General features: G+C 59.4%; 2 protein-coding genes across 7 annotated transcripts in view; one reads left to right on the top strand and one right to left on the bottom strand.

Moving 5' to 3' along the window:
- TECPR1 (tectonin beta-propeller repeat containing 1) overlaps positions 1 to 10,597 on the top strand; it is a 30,102-nt gene extending 19,505 nt beyond the window's left edge. For 3 of the 6 annotated variants that reach the window (XM_087417546.1, XM_087417547.1, XM_087417548.1), the window contains 10 exons: positions 428 to 530; positions 4,525 to 4,621; positions 4,695 to 4,774; positions 5,383 to 5,484; positions 6,036 to 6,216; positions 6,552 to 6,687; positions 7,566 to 7,658; positions 8,448 to 8,554; positions 8,714 to 8,833; positions 9,030 to 10,597. In XM_087417546.1, the coding sequence (XP_087273672.1) occupies positions 428 to 530; positions 4,525 to 4,621; positions 4,695 to 4,774; positions 5,383 to 5,484; positions 6,036 to 6,216; positions 6,552 to 6,687; positions 7,566 to 7,658; positions 8,448 to 8,554; positions 8,714 to 8,833; positions 9,030 to 9,194 (1,184 nt within the window). In that variant the 3' untranslated portion in view covers positions 9,195 to 10,597. Of the gene's footprint in view, positions 1 to 427; positions 531 to 4,524; positions 4,622 to 4,694; positions 4,775 to 5,382; positions 5,485 to 6,035; positions 6,217 to 6,551; positions 6,688 to 7,565; positions 7,659 to 8,447; positions 8,555 to 8,713; positions 8,834 to 9,029 lie in introns of those variants that run through there. The other 3 variants (XM_014795620.2, XM_087417550.1, XM_087417549.1) reach the window with 3 other exon arrangements.
- A 468-nt stretch (positions 10,598 to 11,065) lies between these two features.
- BHLHA15 (basic helix-loop-helix family member a15) lies at positions 11,066 to 14,311 on the bottom strand. The gene is made up of 2 exons (XM_004440853.3): positions 14,254 to 14,311; positions 11,066 to 13,562 (listed from the first exon to the last, which is right to left on the bottom strand). The coding sequence occupies exon 2, from the start codon at positions 13,506 to 13,508 to the stop codon at positions 12,945 to 12,947; it is 564 nt and encodes a 187-aa protein (XP_004440910.1). The 5' UTR covers positions 13,509 to 13,562; positions 14,254 to 14,311; the 3' UTR covers positions 11,066 to 12,944.
- Between the last annotated feature and the right edge of the window lie 818 nt (positions 14,312 to 15,129).

Below are 15,129 nucleotides of genomic sequence, written 5' to 3'. Positions count from 1 at the left end.
TTTGTCCCCATCTTACAAATGAGGAAATTGGGTCTCATGGGGGTTATGTGAATGGTCCAAGGTACCTTTGTTAGTAAGGAGAGAACTGGGGGGGCCTCACACCTGCCCAGTGCCCAGACGGCAAGGGAGGACGAGATGTAGCCAAGAATAGAGTGTGAGGTGGCGGAGCTGGTGGTGTAGAGGGGAGGTTTAGTGGGCAGCAGGTTCTTCTCATCCCGGTTGTGCAACCCCAGAATAATCACAGAGGAGGCAACTGAAGCAGGGCAGCCCCGAGAGATGAGCTCAGCAGGCCTGTGAAGCCCTCTCAGCCGACCCTCTCCACCCACCCTCCCTGCCCATTCTCTGCGGACTTCGGAGCTTCAGACAGAAGCCCGAGTCCCGAGCAGGCAGGCGCGGCCTGGGTCCCGGCAGCTTCCTCTCCCCACAGGCCTGGCCAGCAGCACCAGCAACATCTACACACAGTCAGACGTGAAGTCCGTCTACATCTACGAGAACCAGCGCTGGAACCCCGTCACAGGCTACAGCAGCAGGTGAGCAGCCCGGCGCCCGGCCCAGGCCACCGTCTTGACAAGACTGGAGGGCCACGTCCAGTGTAGCGTGAGAGCTGGCATCCGGCCCCTGACGTGGAACTAACTGGATCTTCTGGTTACAGAGAGTTTTTTCCTTGAATCTTTACGTGTGATGCATATTTTAAAAACGCACTTATTGAGCGGTATTACATGCCTAAGAGCACAAAGCGTGAATGTATGTGTATGCATATATTCAACGATCTGTCTGTGCATAGACGGATATCAATCATTGAGTTATCACAAATCGAACACCAGTGTAGCCACCCCCCAGGACAAGAAACAGAGCCTTGCCAGCCCCCCACCGCCTCTGGTGCCCCTTCCCTTTTGTCACCCCTCCCTCCTCACCAAGAACCGCCATCCCAACTTCTAACACTGTTATAGTTTTGCTTGCTTTTTGGGGTGGGGGCAGTGGTGGTTGCTTTGTTTTTTGAAGTTTTGCTTAATTTAAGCTACTGAGAATATCATGGCCTCCAGCAAAATTATTTTAATCCTCCAAATGTGAGACTTTTGGACAAGACAGTCAATATGTTTGTTTTGGCAGAAGGGGAGACGCTATATAAAATCTAGATTGTTACGTGGCTTTTTATTTCTCTCCCACTCAGCATAGACACGTATTTCTCATTGCTCTTGTCCTGAGGTTTTTGTATTTTTAGAAAATAAGCAGGTTGTGGAATTTCTTAGCCTTTAAAACCCGCTGCAGGACTTTTGGCCAGTGATGCTCAAACTCTAGCATCATCCAGGCGCTCCGTTTGGGCCCCCCCAGACTCAGCCCTGGGGGTCTCTTCTTTCGACTGGTCCTGTTTCATGTCCTTTATGATAAAACTCTGATCATAAGTATAGCACTTTCTGAGTTCTGTGAGTCGTTCTAGCAAATTATCAAACCTGAGGAGGTAGTGGGATTCCCCCCAATTTGTAGCCAGTCAGTCAGAAGTGCAGGTGGCCTGGGGACCCACAAAGTGTGGCTGGTGTCTGAAGTGGGGCGGTCTTGCTGGGGACCATGCGCTTTGACTGTGGGGTCTGTGCTGACTCCGGGGGTTAGCGTCAGAGTCGTATTCAGCTCACCCAGCTGGTGTCAGAAGAGCCAGTTTTCCACAGTGGATGTACCAGTTCACACTTTACCAACACATCTTTGCCGGTTTCTTTTATTTTAGCCACACTCAAGCGTGGCTAGCATCTCCTGTTTTAAGTTTCTGTTTCCTGATGACTAACGAGGCAGAGCACCTTCCTGCATTGACTGGCACTCCGATACCCTCATTTGTGGAATGCCCCTTTGAGTCCTTGTCCCATGTTTTGGTTGGATCCTCTTTTTCTTGCTTTGTCAGTGTTGTGTGCGCATTCAGGATGCGAGCCCTCTGTCAGTTACTTCCGTTCTGTGGTTTGCCTTCCCACCTTCTTAGTGGTGACTTTTGATTGTTAAATGTAGTCCAGTTGATCGATTCTTTTTTTTTTTTTTTTTTACGTAAAATTGGGCCTTTAAAAAATCCTCTTCTGGCCGGCCCGGTGGTGCAGTGGTTAAGTGCATGCTCTCCGCTTCGGCGGCCCGGGGTTTGCAGGTTCGGATCCTGGGCGTGCACCGACGCACTGCTTGTCAAACCATGCTGTGGCAGCATCCCATATAAAGTAGAGGAAGATGGGCACAGATGTTAGCTCAGGGCCAATCTTCCTCGGCAAAAAGAGGAAGATTGGCATCAGATGTTAGCTCAGGGCTGATCTTCCTCACACACACAAAAAAATCCTCTTAAGAAATCTCATGAACACCAAAGTAATGAATACATTCTCCTATCTTCTAGAACAGCAGTCAGCAAACTTTTTCTATAAAGGAGCAGATAGTAAATGTTGTAGGCTTTGTGGGCCACACGGTCTCTCACAACTGCTCGCTCTGCAGTTGTTGCTTTGTCAACGATTGAGCGTCCATGTGTCCCAGTAGGATTTATATCTGGACACAAATTTGAATGGCATATGATTTTCACATGTCATGAAGCATTATTCTTCTTTGGATTTTTTCAACCATTTAAAAATGTAAAAACCACCCTTAGTTTGTAGGGTGTGCCGAAATAGGCAGCGAGCCTGGTTGGGTCCACAGGTCACATAGTTTGTGGATCCAGTTCTAGAAGCTTTATTCCTCTGCCTCGTCCATTTAGGTCTAGAGCCCCACCTCCCCACCCCCAAACTGTCGGGTGTAGAGTGTGGGCTGGAGGTCAGGTGTCGTTGTTTGAATATCCAGTGACCCACACCATTTATTGAAAGGACTGACCTTCCCCCTTGCGTCACAACGGCCACCTTTGTCTTAACTCAGTGTCCATGCAGGCAATGCTCTGTTCCCGAGCCCTCCTCTCTCTTGAGCCATTGGGTACCTCGCGCTAACCCCCCACTGTTCCAACCACTGTCCCCTTATGGGAAGCATTCAAAGCTGACAGAACAAACCATCTCGGCTTCTTCAACAGCGTTTCGGCTGTTCTCCGATCATTTCCAGATGAATTTTAGAAGCAGCTTGTCACAGTCCCCAAAAACCGTTGCAGTCTTGGTCAGGATGGCCTTGGATCTCTACATGAATTTGGGTAGAAAAGTTATGTCACAAATCCTGTCTCCACAATGTGGGCATAGTTTACACCTCCATTTATGTAGGGCTTCTTTAATTTCTTCTTAATAAGGTTTTGTAACTTTTTATATAGGAATCTTGACGTCTTTTATTAGATGGTATTTCATATTTTTTGATACTATTGTTAATGGCACATTCAAGCTTATTTATTTCATTTTTTAGCTGTGTGTGGCTGTCTACAGAAATGCAATTGATTCCCCTCCTGTTTTTTCAAAATTGGTGAAAGGAAGAAATACCGAATAATGTGAGAACAAACCGTAAACGCACCAACCAGAGGCAGTAACCATTACTCGCATTCTGGTCTGTTTCCTCCGGCCCGCCCTCTGTGTGTGTCCGTGTGCCTGAGTGTGGGGGACAAAACCCTGCACATAAAGGTGGTCTGGGATGGCCTCAAATCCGATAGCAGGGAGGGATCTGGTTGACCTAACCCTGACTCAGTCTTGGCCGTGTAGACTGTGACCTTTCACTGTTGTGAGAACAGTTTAAAGGATTTTCTTGTGTGTAAATATTTGTGAGTTTCTCTGTTCACCCCCAGTAAATCAAGGTTCGAGCTCTTCTGAGGCAGTTGATACACGTCGCTGAATAGGTCCTGGAAACCTCCACATCGGCTATGTGTAGCGTCCACACGGCACGCTGACTTGCCTGCGTCTCCCCTCCCTCCCTCCTCAGTCCTGGGGAAGAGGAGCAGGGCAGCTCCGTGCTCCCTGGGCCATATAGAGAGTCCAAACCAAGGGCCAGCCTCCTGGCACCGCAGCCTCACGGCCACCTGCCCAGCATTACCCGTGTGCTGCTGGTTGCTCTGCAAGTGTATGAGTCAGCGGGCCTTTCTCCTGGCTTCTGGTAGCTTCAGGCATTCCTTGGCTTGTGACAACATCACACCAGTCTTCACATGGTGTTCTCCCTGTGTCTTTACATCTTCTTCCAATTTGGGAAACTTGGGTCCAAATGTCTCCTTTCCATAAGGACACTGTCATGTTGAATTAGGGCCCACCTTAATGATCTCATCTCATTTGATCATCTGCAAAACCCTATTTCCAAATAAGGTCACACTCACAGGTACTGGGGATAGGGCTTCAACATTGTTTGGGGGGACACAATTGGGGGGGACACCCAGAACACAAAGGAAAGAGAGATGGGCTCCCAGACCACACGCACACAGCCCTCTGTGGATGGCCTGGCTGGGTTGTAGCCCAGGCCACCTGTGACGCGGGATCACCACAGTTGCTGTCCCCGCCTTGGGGCGGTTCTGTTTTTGCCCCACACCCCCTCAGAGATGCGGATGTCCTGGGTGCCTGGGCGGGACGGGCCGCTCTCGCCTGTCTCTCGGGTCACTCCACCCCTGTTGTCCTGCTGCAGGGGTCTCCCCACCGACCGGTACATGTGGAGTGATGCCACGGGGCTGCAGGAGTGCACCAAGGCCGGCACGAAGCCCCCGTCCCTGCAGTGGACCTGGGTGAGCGCTGGGCTGTGGGGTGAGCAGAGGCGGGGGTGGGGAGTCTGCCTGTACTGACCCGCCCCTCCCGCAGGTTTCTGACTGGTCCGTGGACTTCAGCGTTCCTGGGGGCACTGACCAGGAAGGGTGGCAGTACGCCAGTGACTTCCCTGCGTAAGCATCTCTCTCTCTGCCTAGGGAGGGAGCCTCCTGGGGTGGAACCCCAAGCATCAGGCACTGGGCTTGTGGCCCAGCCAGGCCCTGTCCTCCCCAACACTGGTGGCCTCACCATTCTGCCAGGCTGCCCCCCTGCCCCCCAGCCTCTTGCCCCCCTGCCCCCCAGCCCTGGGTAGCTCTGGTCCCCCCAAACACCCAGGTGTGGCCGAGGAGCAGATGCTTACATGCCCACCTCAGCCACCTGGGGAGGTGTGGAGGGGCCCAGGTGAGTTCAGGCCAGCACACCTGGCACACCTGGCTTCAGTGGGTGGGCTCAGGGATGACACCATGGCTCCCTCAGCACCTGGTAGTGTTCTTGCTGTGCCGAGCGAGGGTTCTGGGAGACCCCAACCCAGGGAGACCTTCGCTCCAGGGAGGCCTGGACCCCACAGCGACCCCCGCCCCAGGGAGGCCCTGACCCCACAGAGACCCTGGCCGGGCAGGAGGCATCTAAAGGAGGAGGATGGTGTCCTGTGATGCCTGCTGCCCTTTGAGCCCACTCCGTGGCTTACAGTGGGGCTCTGTACCCTGTAAGGGGTGGAAAAAGGATGTATGTCACTTTCCAGAAACTTCCACAGAGTGGTCTCGAATTCAGCTTCTTCCTCTTGCAGCTCATACCATGGGTACAAAACCATGAAGGATTTTGTCAGGAGAAGGTGCTGGGCCAGGTAAAGAGGGGAGCCAGGAGGGAGCTGGGGGGTGTGGCCTTGTCCATCCTGCTGGTTCCTCCAGGGCCAGACCTCCCGACCTGTGACCTCAGTCCCAGTAGAAGGAAGGGGAGGAGGGGTAGGAAGGGAAAACAGAATCAAAGTAAATGTCAGCCCAGGAAATGCCCGCAGGCTCCCAATGCTCTCCTGTTTCTGAGGCGTTTGTTTTCAAGAACAAATAAGAGAAATGTCACTGGCAGGCTCTGTTTGTGAGCAGGCCTGGCTGGGGCAGGACAGGGCGCCGAGGGCAGAGTCACCTCTCCAGGCCCTTATTCCCGCCCATTTTGGGGAAGCAGTGCCCACCTGAGTATTTTCGGGGTCCTGGCCCCAGCGCTCCCTGGGACCCGGCCGAGGCTGCCGTGGGGAGAAGGGTGGCCTCTGGGGCGAGGTCATCTTAGCTCTTGCTTCCCAGCCTCCTGCGCAGCTAGAGCAGGTGGCTCTGGGCGGTGAGCTGGGCCGAGGCTCGCAGTAGCATCGGGGTGCCCAGGTTGTGTTCTTTTCCCCCCATTCAGAAAATGCAAGCTGGTGACCAGCGGGCCCTGGCTGGAGGTGGCCCCCATCGCCCTCGGGGACGTGTCCATCATCCCCGAGAGCCCGGGCGCCAGTGGGAATGGGCACAGCATTGCGCTCTGGGCCATCAGTGACAAAGGGGACGTGCTCTGCCGCCTGGGTGTGTCCGAGCTCAACCCCGCGGTGAGCACCCTCATTCCTGCCTCCTCTGGGGACCGCCAGGCCTGCCCACCCTGCCAGCCCTTGGACCCTCTTGGGGTTGAATCCCCTCTTTGGGATTCTTCCCAAATAAGACTGTTGCTGTGGAGTCAGGGAGCTCAGGTGTCCCTGGGCCTGCCCAGGATGGTCCCTGGGGCTGGTGGACACCGCCTGTGGCCCAAGGGGGTCACTGGGCTCTGTGGGCAGTTGGAGCTGAGGATGAGGTTGGCGTGAAGAGCTGCCAGCTCCTGGGACTTGTGGGTGGGGGTGGCAGAGGCCGGGCCGGGCCGCCCTCAGTGTCCCTTCTCACCCGTCTCTAGGGCTCCTCTTGGCTGCACGTGGGCACCGACCAGCCCTTTGCCTCCATCTCCATTGGGGCCTGCTACCAGGTGTGGGCTGTGGCGAGGGACGGCTCCGCCTTCTACCGGGGCTCTGTGTCCCCCTCCCAGCCAGCTGGTGAGTGCTGCCCCTCCAGGAGGACCCCTACCCGGGGCCACCAAGCTGTGACAGGGGACACGGGGCTGGTCTGAGTGAGGTTGCATGTGCTTCTGCTTCCAGGGAAAGCTGGCTGACAGGTCCCTGAATTTTCAGTTCAGCTCAGCAAGCATTTACTGAATGTTACCTGTGGACCAGGTGCTGGGGGCCAAGCCGGGATCCCCCCTATAGGCCACGTTCCCCTCCCGCTGGGACTCACAGTGGGGGCAGTCACCACCCCATGATGGGGAACCCCTCACAGCTGCCCTTCACTGTGGTCGGCCTCCTGCCCAGGGCATCGCTGGTGTTGGGCACTTTGCACATCCTGCCCTTCAGGGGACAAGCCTGCCCAGGCCCTCCTGGGGTGGCCCTGCGCGGCCCACTCCACAGTGACTGTTCTGGCTACCTCCAGGAGTACAGGCCATGCTGGCTTGTTCTTGACTGGCTGTCTAGATGGTGTCCGGCATAGGGGAGGCCGGACAGATGCATGAGTGGTGGCTGGTGCATCGCTGCCCCCCACACAGGGCCACGGGGCTCAGGCAGTGGGTTCGCACAGCAGCCCCAAGGCTGGATCTCTACCACATGCCGGGCTTGGCACCTTCATGTCCCAGTTTGTGAGATCAGCCCATCCAGCCCCACCATCTGACACCTGCCACAGCCTCCAGAGAGCCCTGTGCCGGGTCAGCTCTGCTTGGCCCTCAGCTCATGCCAGGCCCTGTCACACATGTGTGGTCTGGCTGCTCTGGAGGCCACACCCGCCCCCACCCTGTGAGCTGCAGAGGAGGCCCCGTGCTCCCCGAGCGCTGGGGCCCCAGGTTTGGTGTTTCCCGGCTGCTGCCTGAGCCTGCCCCCCATCACAGGTGACTCTTGGTACCACATCCCATCCCCACCCAGACAGAGGCTGAAGCAGGTGTCCGTGGGGCAGACGTCCGTCTACGCCTTGGACGCAAACGGCAAGTTGTTTCTGGTCCTTGGTGGTCACCAGGGGAGGCTAGGGGTTCCCTGAGCACCCCCATGGGATGAGACCCTCCTCAGCTCCCAGGTCCCTGACATGAGACCTTTATAAGCCACCATGAGAGGGCGCCACCCCGCAGTCAGCCTCTGAACAGGTTCCCTCCCCCAAGTTACCCAGGGTGGGAGGCACCAGCTGGCCCCAGGTTGTCAGCCTGCCTGGGCCTGGGGCATAGGGCACAGTACCAAGGCCGGGGTGACACTGCCCAGCGGGGCCTACACTGGGAGCGTCTTCTAGAAGGTGCCACCCAGGCCTGTGACACAGGAGCCCCATGGTAGTTTGGGGCTGCTGGAGGTCGCCCGCTTGGCGCTGGGTCCTCCCTGCCCCCGTGCCACCTGGGCCAGGGCTCTGGCCAGTTCCCTTTCCTGTTCTGTCGCTGTCACAGATGAGCAGGGCGAGGAAAGGGCAGAATTGGGCCTGGAACCCAGGTCTTTTGGTCCAGGCCCACTCTCTTTATTTGTTCAAATAATTCCTTGTCCTCAGTTTCTCATGCGTAGAAAGAGGACGACGATGCCAGCCCAGCACAGCGGGACGATTGTGCAGCTCAGGTGGAGTGGGGCGCGGGAAGGCCGAGCTGGCTCTGGCCCAGCTTCTCTCTGGCTGTGGGTCAGCGAGAGCCCCGGGAAGTGTGGGGACGCAGAGGAGTGTGGTCAGACCACCCCTGGCTTTGCATACCCGAAGTGGGTCGCCATGCTCTGGGGCCTCACGACGCGCACCCTTCTCTCCCCAGGGAACCTGTGGTATCGCCAGGGGGTCACGCCCAGCTACCCGCAGGGCTCCAGCTGGGAGCACGTGTCCAACAACGTGCGCCACGTGTCCGTGGGGCCCCTGGACCAGGTCTGGGTGCCCTGGGTGGGGGGGCAGGGACAGAGGGTGCACACTCACTCTGGGGTAAGGAACCTGGGGGGCTCCGGGTTCCCGCTCTGGTCTCCCCGCTGCTGTCCCCATGGTCCCACCGCTGCTGGGGGCCGAGCCTTGAATGGGTCTGTGTTCCAGGTCTGGGTTATCGCCAACAAAGTCCAGGGGAGCCACAGCCTGAGCCGGGGAACCGTGTGTCACCGCACGGGCGTGCAGCCCCACGAGCCCAAGGGGCAGGGCTGGGACTACGGCATCGGGGTGAGCAGGGCGGATCTGCTGGCTGGGGCTGCGTGGTCACACTGTGCATGCTCTGGGTCCCTGGGGTGGTTCCCATCAGGGTCTGTGGGAGGCCCCAGGCAGAGCTTCTAGAAGGTCTTGAGCTCCGGTGTCTGGAAGGATAGCCTCTGCCCCTTGACCCCCAGCGGCCCCGGGTGACGTAGCTCTCTTCTTCCAGGGGGGCTGGGATCACATCTCTGTCCGGGCCAATGCCACCAGGGCCCCCTGGAGCGCATCCCAGGAGACAGCCGGCGAGCGGAGCGGGGAGCAGGGTCTCCCCAGCAGGCCTGCACAGGTGGCGGGTTCCCTGCAGGGTCTCTCCCTCGGCCCCATCTGCTGCTGAGGCTGCCTCTCCTCCCCTGGAAGCAGGAGTGGTGCCCGGTTTGAAGGATCAGGGCTGATACGTGAGGCTTCTCGTGCTGAAATGTGGATCCTCAAGACTCAAGAGGGAACCTGGCCTGAGGTCATGGCCACCTTGGAGGCACTAGCTGAGAAAGCCCCGAAATGTGAAGCTTTATGGACGCCCCCGCACATGTCCCTGGTCTGTGACATGGAGTGTGGGGTGCGGGCCCCTTCCCCCTCTGCCTCCCGCCTCTCCAGCATGGGAACCTGGACCCTGGAGCCTTCCAGGAATGTCCCCCCTGGGGAAGCGGAGCCCGCTGAGCCCCGGGCACCCCCAGCAGCATCAGGGCCCTGCCTCCTGCCCCTCAAAGAAAAATGGCTGTGGGGCTCAGGGCTGCATTGCCCCATGCTGTGATCATTTCTCAGAGCGGGACTCACAAATAGGGTTTAATTTCAGAAGTTAAGGAAGGAGTTGACAGGGTGGGAATAAACGCTGGAGGGAGGCATCTTCTTCCCCTGGTGGACACAGGCCCTCCTGGGGTGGACGAAGGATGGAGGGGCCGCCTGTGGCTGGGAGAAGGTGTTCAATACAGAATCACGGTCATCAGCCCTCAGCCAGCCCTTCCCCTGACCTGGTTGGGGGGTGGGAGCTCCTTTTACAGACGATCATGTTACAGTGGGGAGGGAGGGAGTGGAGATGAGAGGGGTGTGGAGGCCACGTCCACCCCTCCGGGCAAGCCCAGCCAGGTCAGTGGGAAGGACCTCCCAGGCGCCGCACCACCCCCCCCCCCACCGCCGCCCAAGGGGCAGCTTCTCCGCTGCGTTTATTCTTCATGGCCCCATTTGGCACAGTCTGGAGTTGGCTTCCTACAGCCACACACTTGGCTCCGGCGGGCATCAGAGCCCAAGTCCGTCTCTGCTCCTCCTGAGACAACAAACTCTCCAGCTCTCCCAGCATTCCTGTCGGGAGGGGACCGCTCTGCATTTGATCCCGTTTTGCTGTGTGGTGTTTGTCACCCAGAAGCTGACCCTAAGGAGGTCTCCTGTGAGGTCCCCTCCCGCGGGGCTTTGAGGCAGCCGGTGGTCCCGGCGTTTGCCGCGTGTTCTGGAGGCGGGAGCAGGAGGTGTGAGTCTGGGTGCAGAGCGGGGCGACGCCCTCCTGTCTGTTTATGCCTCATCGGCAGCAGGTTTTCTCCGAATGGGCATTATGGGTTTCTTCTATGGCAGCGACCTGTCGGCCTGTCATTCTGCTGTGACTCACTGTCTGAAGCTGGTTTCACATGCCCTTTCTCCAGGGCGACCGTGTCCTCACCGCTGAGCACCAACTGTTTACCTGCTCAGCATCACTGAACATCTCGATTCTTCGGACGCTTCATTCAATAAAAACTTACGCCAGAGTGTAAATGACGTGATATTTTTATTGCTACATTATGATTAAAATGCACAGTTCCTGTGCTCGAATGCATGGGGCAAAAGCAGCAATTGCCGTGAAATCGTTTATTTTTGTTTTATGACACAGCATCAGTTTCATTAGTACTTTGAAGGGGCCATTAGGAAAAATAAAAGCAAATTTGGGTCATTTAAGAAACATTTTCACCACAATTACAGCTGGTGCGCTGGCCGTTCAGTTCCAGGAAGTTTTCCCCAGACAGAAAAGTCGCAGTTCTGGTTTCTCTGCTGAGTCGATGGGGATCGCCGCCTCCAGAGCTCACTCAGGGCTGGCGTGCAGGCGGGTCAGTAGCCCCCGGCGGGGCCAGGCGGCCGGGGCTCAGAGTACGTGGGTTTCTGACTTCAGGGTCCAAGATGAGGGTTGAGGGAGCAGCCTCGCCAGTCTGTCCCCAGACCTGTCCCCTCCCCCTCCCCCACCCTATATTTAATACCCAAGCGCAGGAGTGGGACCTTTAAGGATCCTTCATGATGTGGCCATGGGGTGCGCAGATGCCCTCCAGCCGCAGGTGAAGAAGGACTGGACGTCTGGGCCCAGGTCACCCTCTGGGAAGCAAAAGGGGTGCAGGAGCCAATTTGGGACAGACAGAGCTGCGAAGGCCATCGTCCCGCAAGGTGGTGACCCACAGTAGAGGATGTATGGGGCCCATCTGTCCTGAGCTTGGAGTTAGTGGCTTGCCCTGCCCACTGACCTTCCAGAGTGGCCACCTGAGGAGCAGGCCGGGAGTGCCGGGGCCCCTACCTGAGCCGTGCTGAAGGACAGCTGGGGCAATGAGGCCGGGACCTCCTGGGGCCACCTTCCAGAGGGCCTGGCATTGGGGCCTGGGGAGGCCCGGCCAGTGTCTGACCGGCAGCTAATGACTGTTCTGAGGAGTTCCACCTGCTGCCTTCCAGGTGGCCAGAGCTGATGCCAAGCCTGGCCATGCGTTAAGAGGCTGTGGCCAGGAACTACCAGGGTAGAGAGGGTGAGGCCACGAATTGGGGAGGGCCCTGGGCTGTGGCAGCCCCACTCTCCGCCTGGCTCAGCCCCCACCCACAGCGCCCCAGGAGGGGCCTGGCCTCCAAGGGTCTCTGGGACAGGTGTGGGCACGGATGACCTGGCCCCACATGCCAGGCCAACTCCACCCTCTCCGCAGCCCGTCACTGGGGTTCCTGCCCAAGGCTGCCAAGGACCCTGTCCCCTCCCCATTTCGGCTTTGGGCAGAGGGATGAGGGAGGGGAGAGGCCAGCGGGGGCTGAGAGCAAAGTCACCAAGCCTGTTGGAGGCAGCGGGGCAGGAATGCCACAGACGGAAGCTTGGCCCGAGGCGGCAGGGACCTGCCAAGCTGCCCAGTCCCGTCTTTAAGTAGCACCGCCAGGTGGGGGAGGGGAGCTCTTGCCACCCCAGCCTCCTCCCCATAGAGAGCCCCGCAGGGCCCCCAACTCCAACCAGGACCCAAGAACATCCCAAAGTCCTGTCAGACCACCCTCTGCCAGTTATGTGACCACCCATGTCAGTGATAAATATGACAAGCAGCAGCAAATTTGGGTGGGACCCCAAGAGAGACCTGGGGACAGACCCTCTCCCCGCAGGGCCAGGGCTGGCCTGGAGACCCCTGGCCACTCAAGGGAAACAGGGCCTAGCAGCCCCTCCCGCTCCATCAGCCCAGCCCTGTCTCCAGCCCCCTCAGCACCAGACCACAGACCCTTGGACCCTGCTCAGACTCTCCACAGTCAGGAACCCCCACTAGGCAGAAGGGAGGAAAAGATCCCCTCTCCCGGACAAGGCCTCTCCCTGACAAGGTCCCTTTAGAATTAATGTGAGGTAATCTAACTAGGGTTTCTAACTGACAGATGCAGAACTAGAGGCTCCAACCATCTCAGCTCAGCCACACTCCCCGAGTGGCTGTGGGCTTTGCTTGCTCCGTGCCTCAGTCTACCACAAACAAGGAGGCTCCTATGCAGGTTGGAGGAAGTCCCTTCCTGGGTCTGGGCCTCAGCAGTAACTGGGGAAACTTACCAAAGAAAACCTTTTCCTGGAATCTCCCCTTGCCTCGGGAGGGAGTCGGGAGTGAAGAGAATTTAGGTACAAGGCCTGTCAACTCCTGCCTAGTCAATTACAAAGCAGGGCCTGGGCCTCTGTGGAGGCTGGGCCTCCTGCACTGCTCTTGTCCCCTGGGGGCCAGGCGGGGCTCCAGAGAGGCAGCGGAGAGTTCAGGGAAGATGGGGCCGCTGGGGCCAGGTCTGCATGGGTGTCTCCATCGGTCTGGGGCTCCCGGCACGGAGCGACCAGGGCCAGGCCACCGCTGACCCCCAGGCCGGGGTGCTAGGAGCCCTCTCGGAAGCTGTGGATCTGCGTGGAGTACTTCTGCAGGTGGCTCTCAGGCTGGGCCTCGGCGGCACCGAGCGCGCCCCCCGCTGCCTGCTGCTGCTGGTAGTGCTGGTAGAGCTTGGGGCCCGGCCCATCCAGGCCCGGAAGGCAGCCGCTGGACATGGTCAGGATGGTGGCGGTCAGCGACTTGATGTAGTTCTTGGCCAGCGTGAGAGTCTCGATCTTGGAGAGCTTCTTGTCGGCACGCACGTGCGGGATGACCTCGCGCAGCGCCTGGAAGGCGTTGTTCAGCTTGTGCATGCGCTGCCGCTCCCGCTCGTTGCTCTCCAGCCGCCGCTGGACGCTGCTCTCCCGCCGGCCACCCGGCCCCGAGGACCCCGGCCGCCTGCGTCCGCCCTCAGCCCGCGCCCCCTGCGCCCGTGCCGTCCTGCTCCGCAGACCCTTGGTCAGCTCCGGCCCAGAGCCCGGCTGGGGCCTGTCGGGGGTCTGCTCCCCTGGGGTGGCATCTGTGTCCTGCGCTGGCACCCGGCGCCTGGGGGGCCGGTTCTTGGTCTTCATGGCTCCAGGCTGGTTGTCCCAGGCGGTGGTGGCTCTGAGGGGAGGCCCTTGGAGCTGAAATCCAGAACACAGACCACCCCATGGTCACTCGGCAGGCTGGTGGACACTCAGGGCAGCTGTCCCTGGCAGCCTCTTTGCTGCCCACTGGCAGCTGACCACTTGGTGCACAGTGGCCCCAGAGTCCTTCCCATTGACACATGCATCCCTGAGCTGATTCCCCACTCCCCATGCCCCTGTTCGACCTCACACTGACCCCTCAGACCTTTCCCTGATCTGATAGCCCCCTCTCCCCCTGGGTGATGTGCCCTGACCCTGGACGTTTCTCTGGCCCCATGCCCCTCACTACCTCCCAAACACCTCCTGAGTTTAGGTGGCCTTTGACACTTCCCACAGACCACCAGAGATGGGGCCCCATCCTAGCTCAGGAAGGCCCCTCTTCCTGAGGCTGCACTGCCTCCTGTTTGCCAGGCATGGACTCCAGCCACCACACTGACGGTCCTGCCCGGCTGGACGTCACACACGCAGGGACAACACTGGGGCCAGAACCGCTGTGGATGTGGGGCAGCTGTCGGAGGTCAGCGGTCTACAGTGGCTAGAGCCTGCAAGAGCCCCCAGACCCACCACATGGATGGCCCGGCCAGGGCTCCAGGCTCGGATCCCCACCCAGTTTTCTCCCCAGACCCACTGGGTCCTGCCCGTGGGTCCTCTCCCAGCTGCCCCACCCGGACCCCCCCACTCCCGTTACCTGGCGATCCGCGGCCGCAGGGGCCAGGGCTACCCACGGGGGACAAGGACACGTCGCTTTAGCCGCCCCGGGCGGGGCCGCGGCAGCATGTAAATAAGCCCGCGGGGCGTGGCCGGGGCGGGGCCCGTGTCTGTGTGTCCCCCGCCCCGCAGCAGCGGGGGGCGGGGGCGCACCTGCAGGCGAGGGGCCGGCCTCGGCCCACTCTCCGCCCGGTGCCGCCTCCGCGACTGCGGAGCCCCGTCCCCGAGCCCGTTCCGCGGGGTGGGAGACCGAGGCCTCTCTGAGAGCCGGTCGGCGCAGGGGAAGCCCCGGGACCGCATCTGGCCGCCGCACCTGGCCTTGGGGTTAAGGCTCAGAACACAGAGCCCAAGTCAGAATTCGTGGAAAAGCTGTTTTGCGATAATACTGGTTTCTCAAAGGGGCTGCGGCCACACCCCTGAAGAGCAGTAGCCCAGGTACCCCCGCGCCCTCACCCCAAGTTTCGGGCGGACCCTGCAGCACCGGGGGCTCTGGGACGCCCCCACCACGGCGCCCGCCCGCGCCGGTCCAGGCGCGAGTGGGCGGAGCCCTGGCCCGCGGGGCACCTGGTCGGCCGCCTGCGTGCAGGTCACCGGGAAATAACTGGTCATGGGTTTTAGGAGGTCTCCAGGGGCGGGAGGCAGACAGCTTGGGCTCAACACCGGCTGCCACCCACTTGCTTTACTTACTCGCCTCCCTGCCTCAGTTTCCTCACCTTTTGCAGGTGCATTAAAAGGTGTTGAAAGCAGCAGCTGGCGCAGAGGTTTCAGGGTTGATGGGGGCAGCTGCGTGCAGTGAGTTCCCGCGGTCGCACAACTGCCGGCGCTCCCACCCACCTGTGTCCGCAGGACAAGGCTC

The sequence above is a fragment of the Ceratotherium simum genome, chromosome 26 (assembly GCF_057802395.1).
Source record: "Ceratotherium simum simum isolate JZ-2026a chromosome 26, ASM5780239v1, whole genome shotgun sequence".
NCBI classification, from domain to species: domain Eukaryota; kingdom Metazoa; phylum Chordata; class Mammalia; order Perissodactyla; family Rhinocerotidae; genus Ceratotherium; species Ceratotherium simum.
The sequence above is the reverse complement of the archived record's forward strand: the minus strand, read 5'-3'. Positions and strand labels throughout refer to the sequence as shown.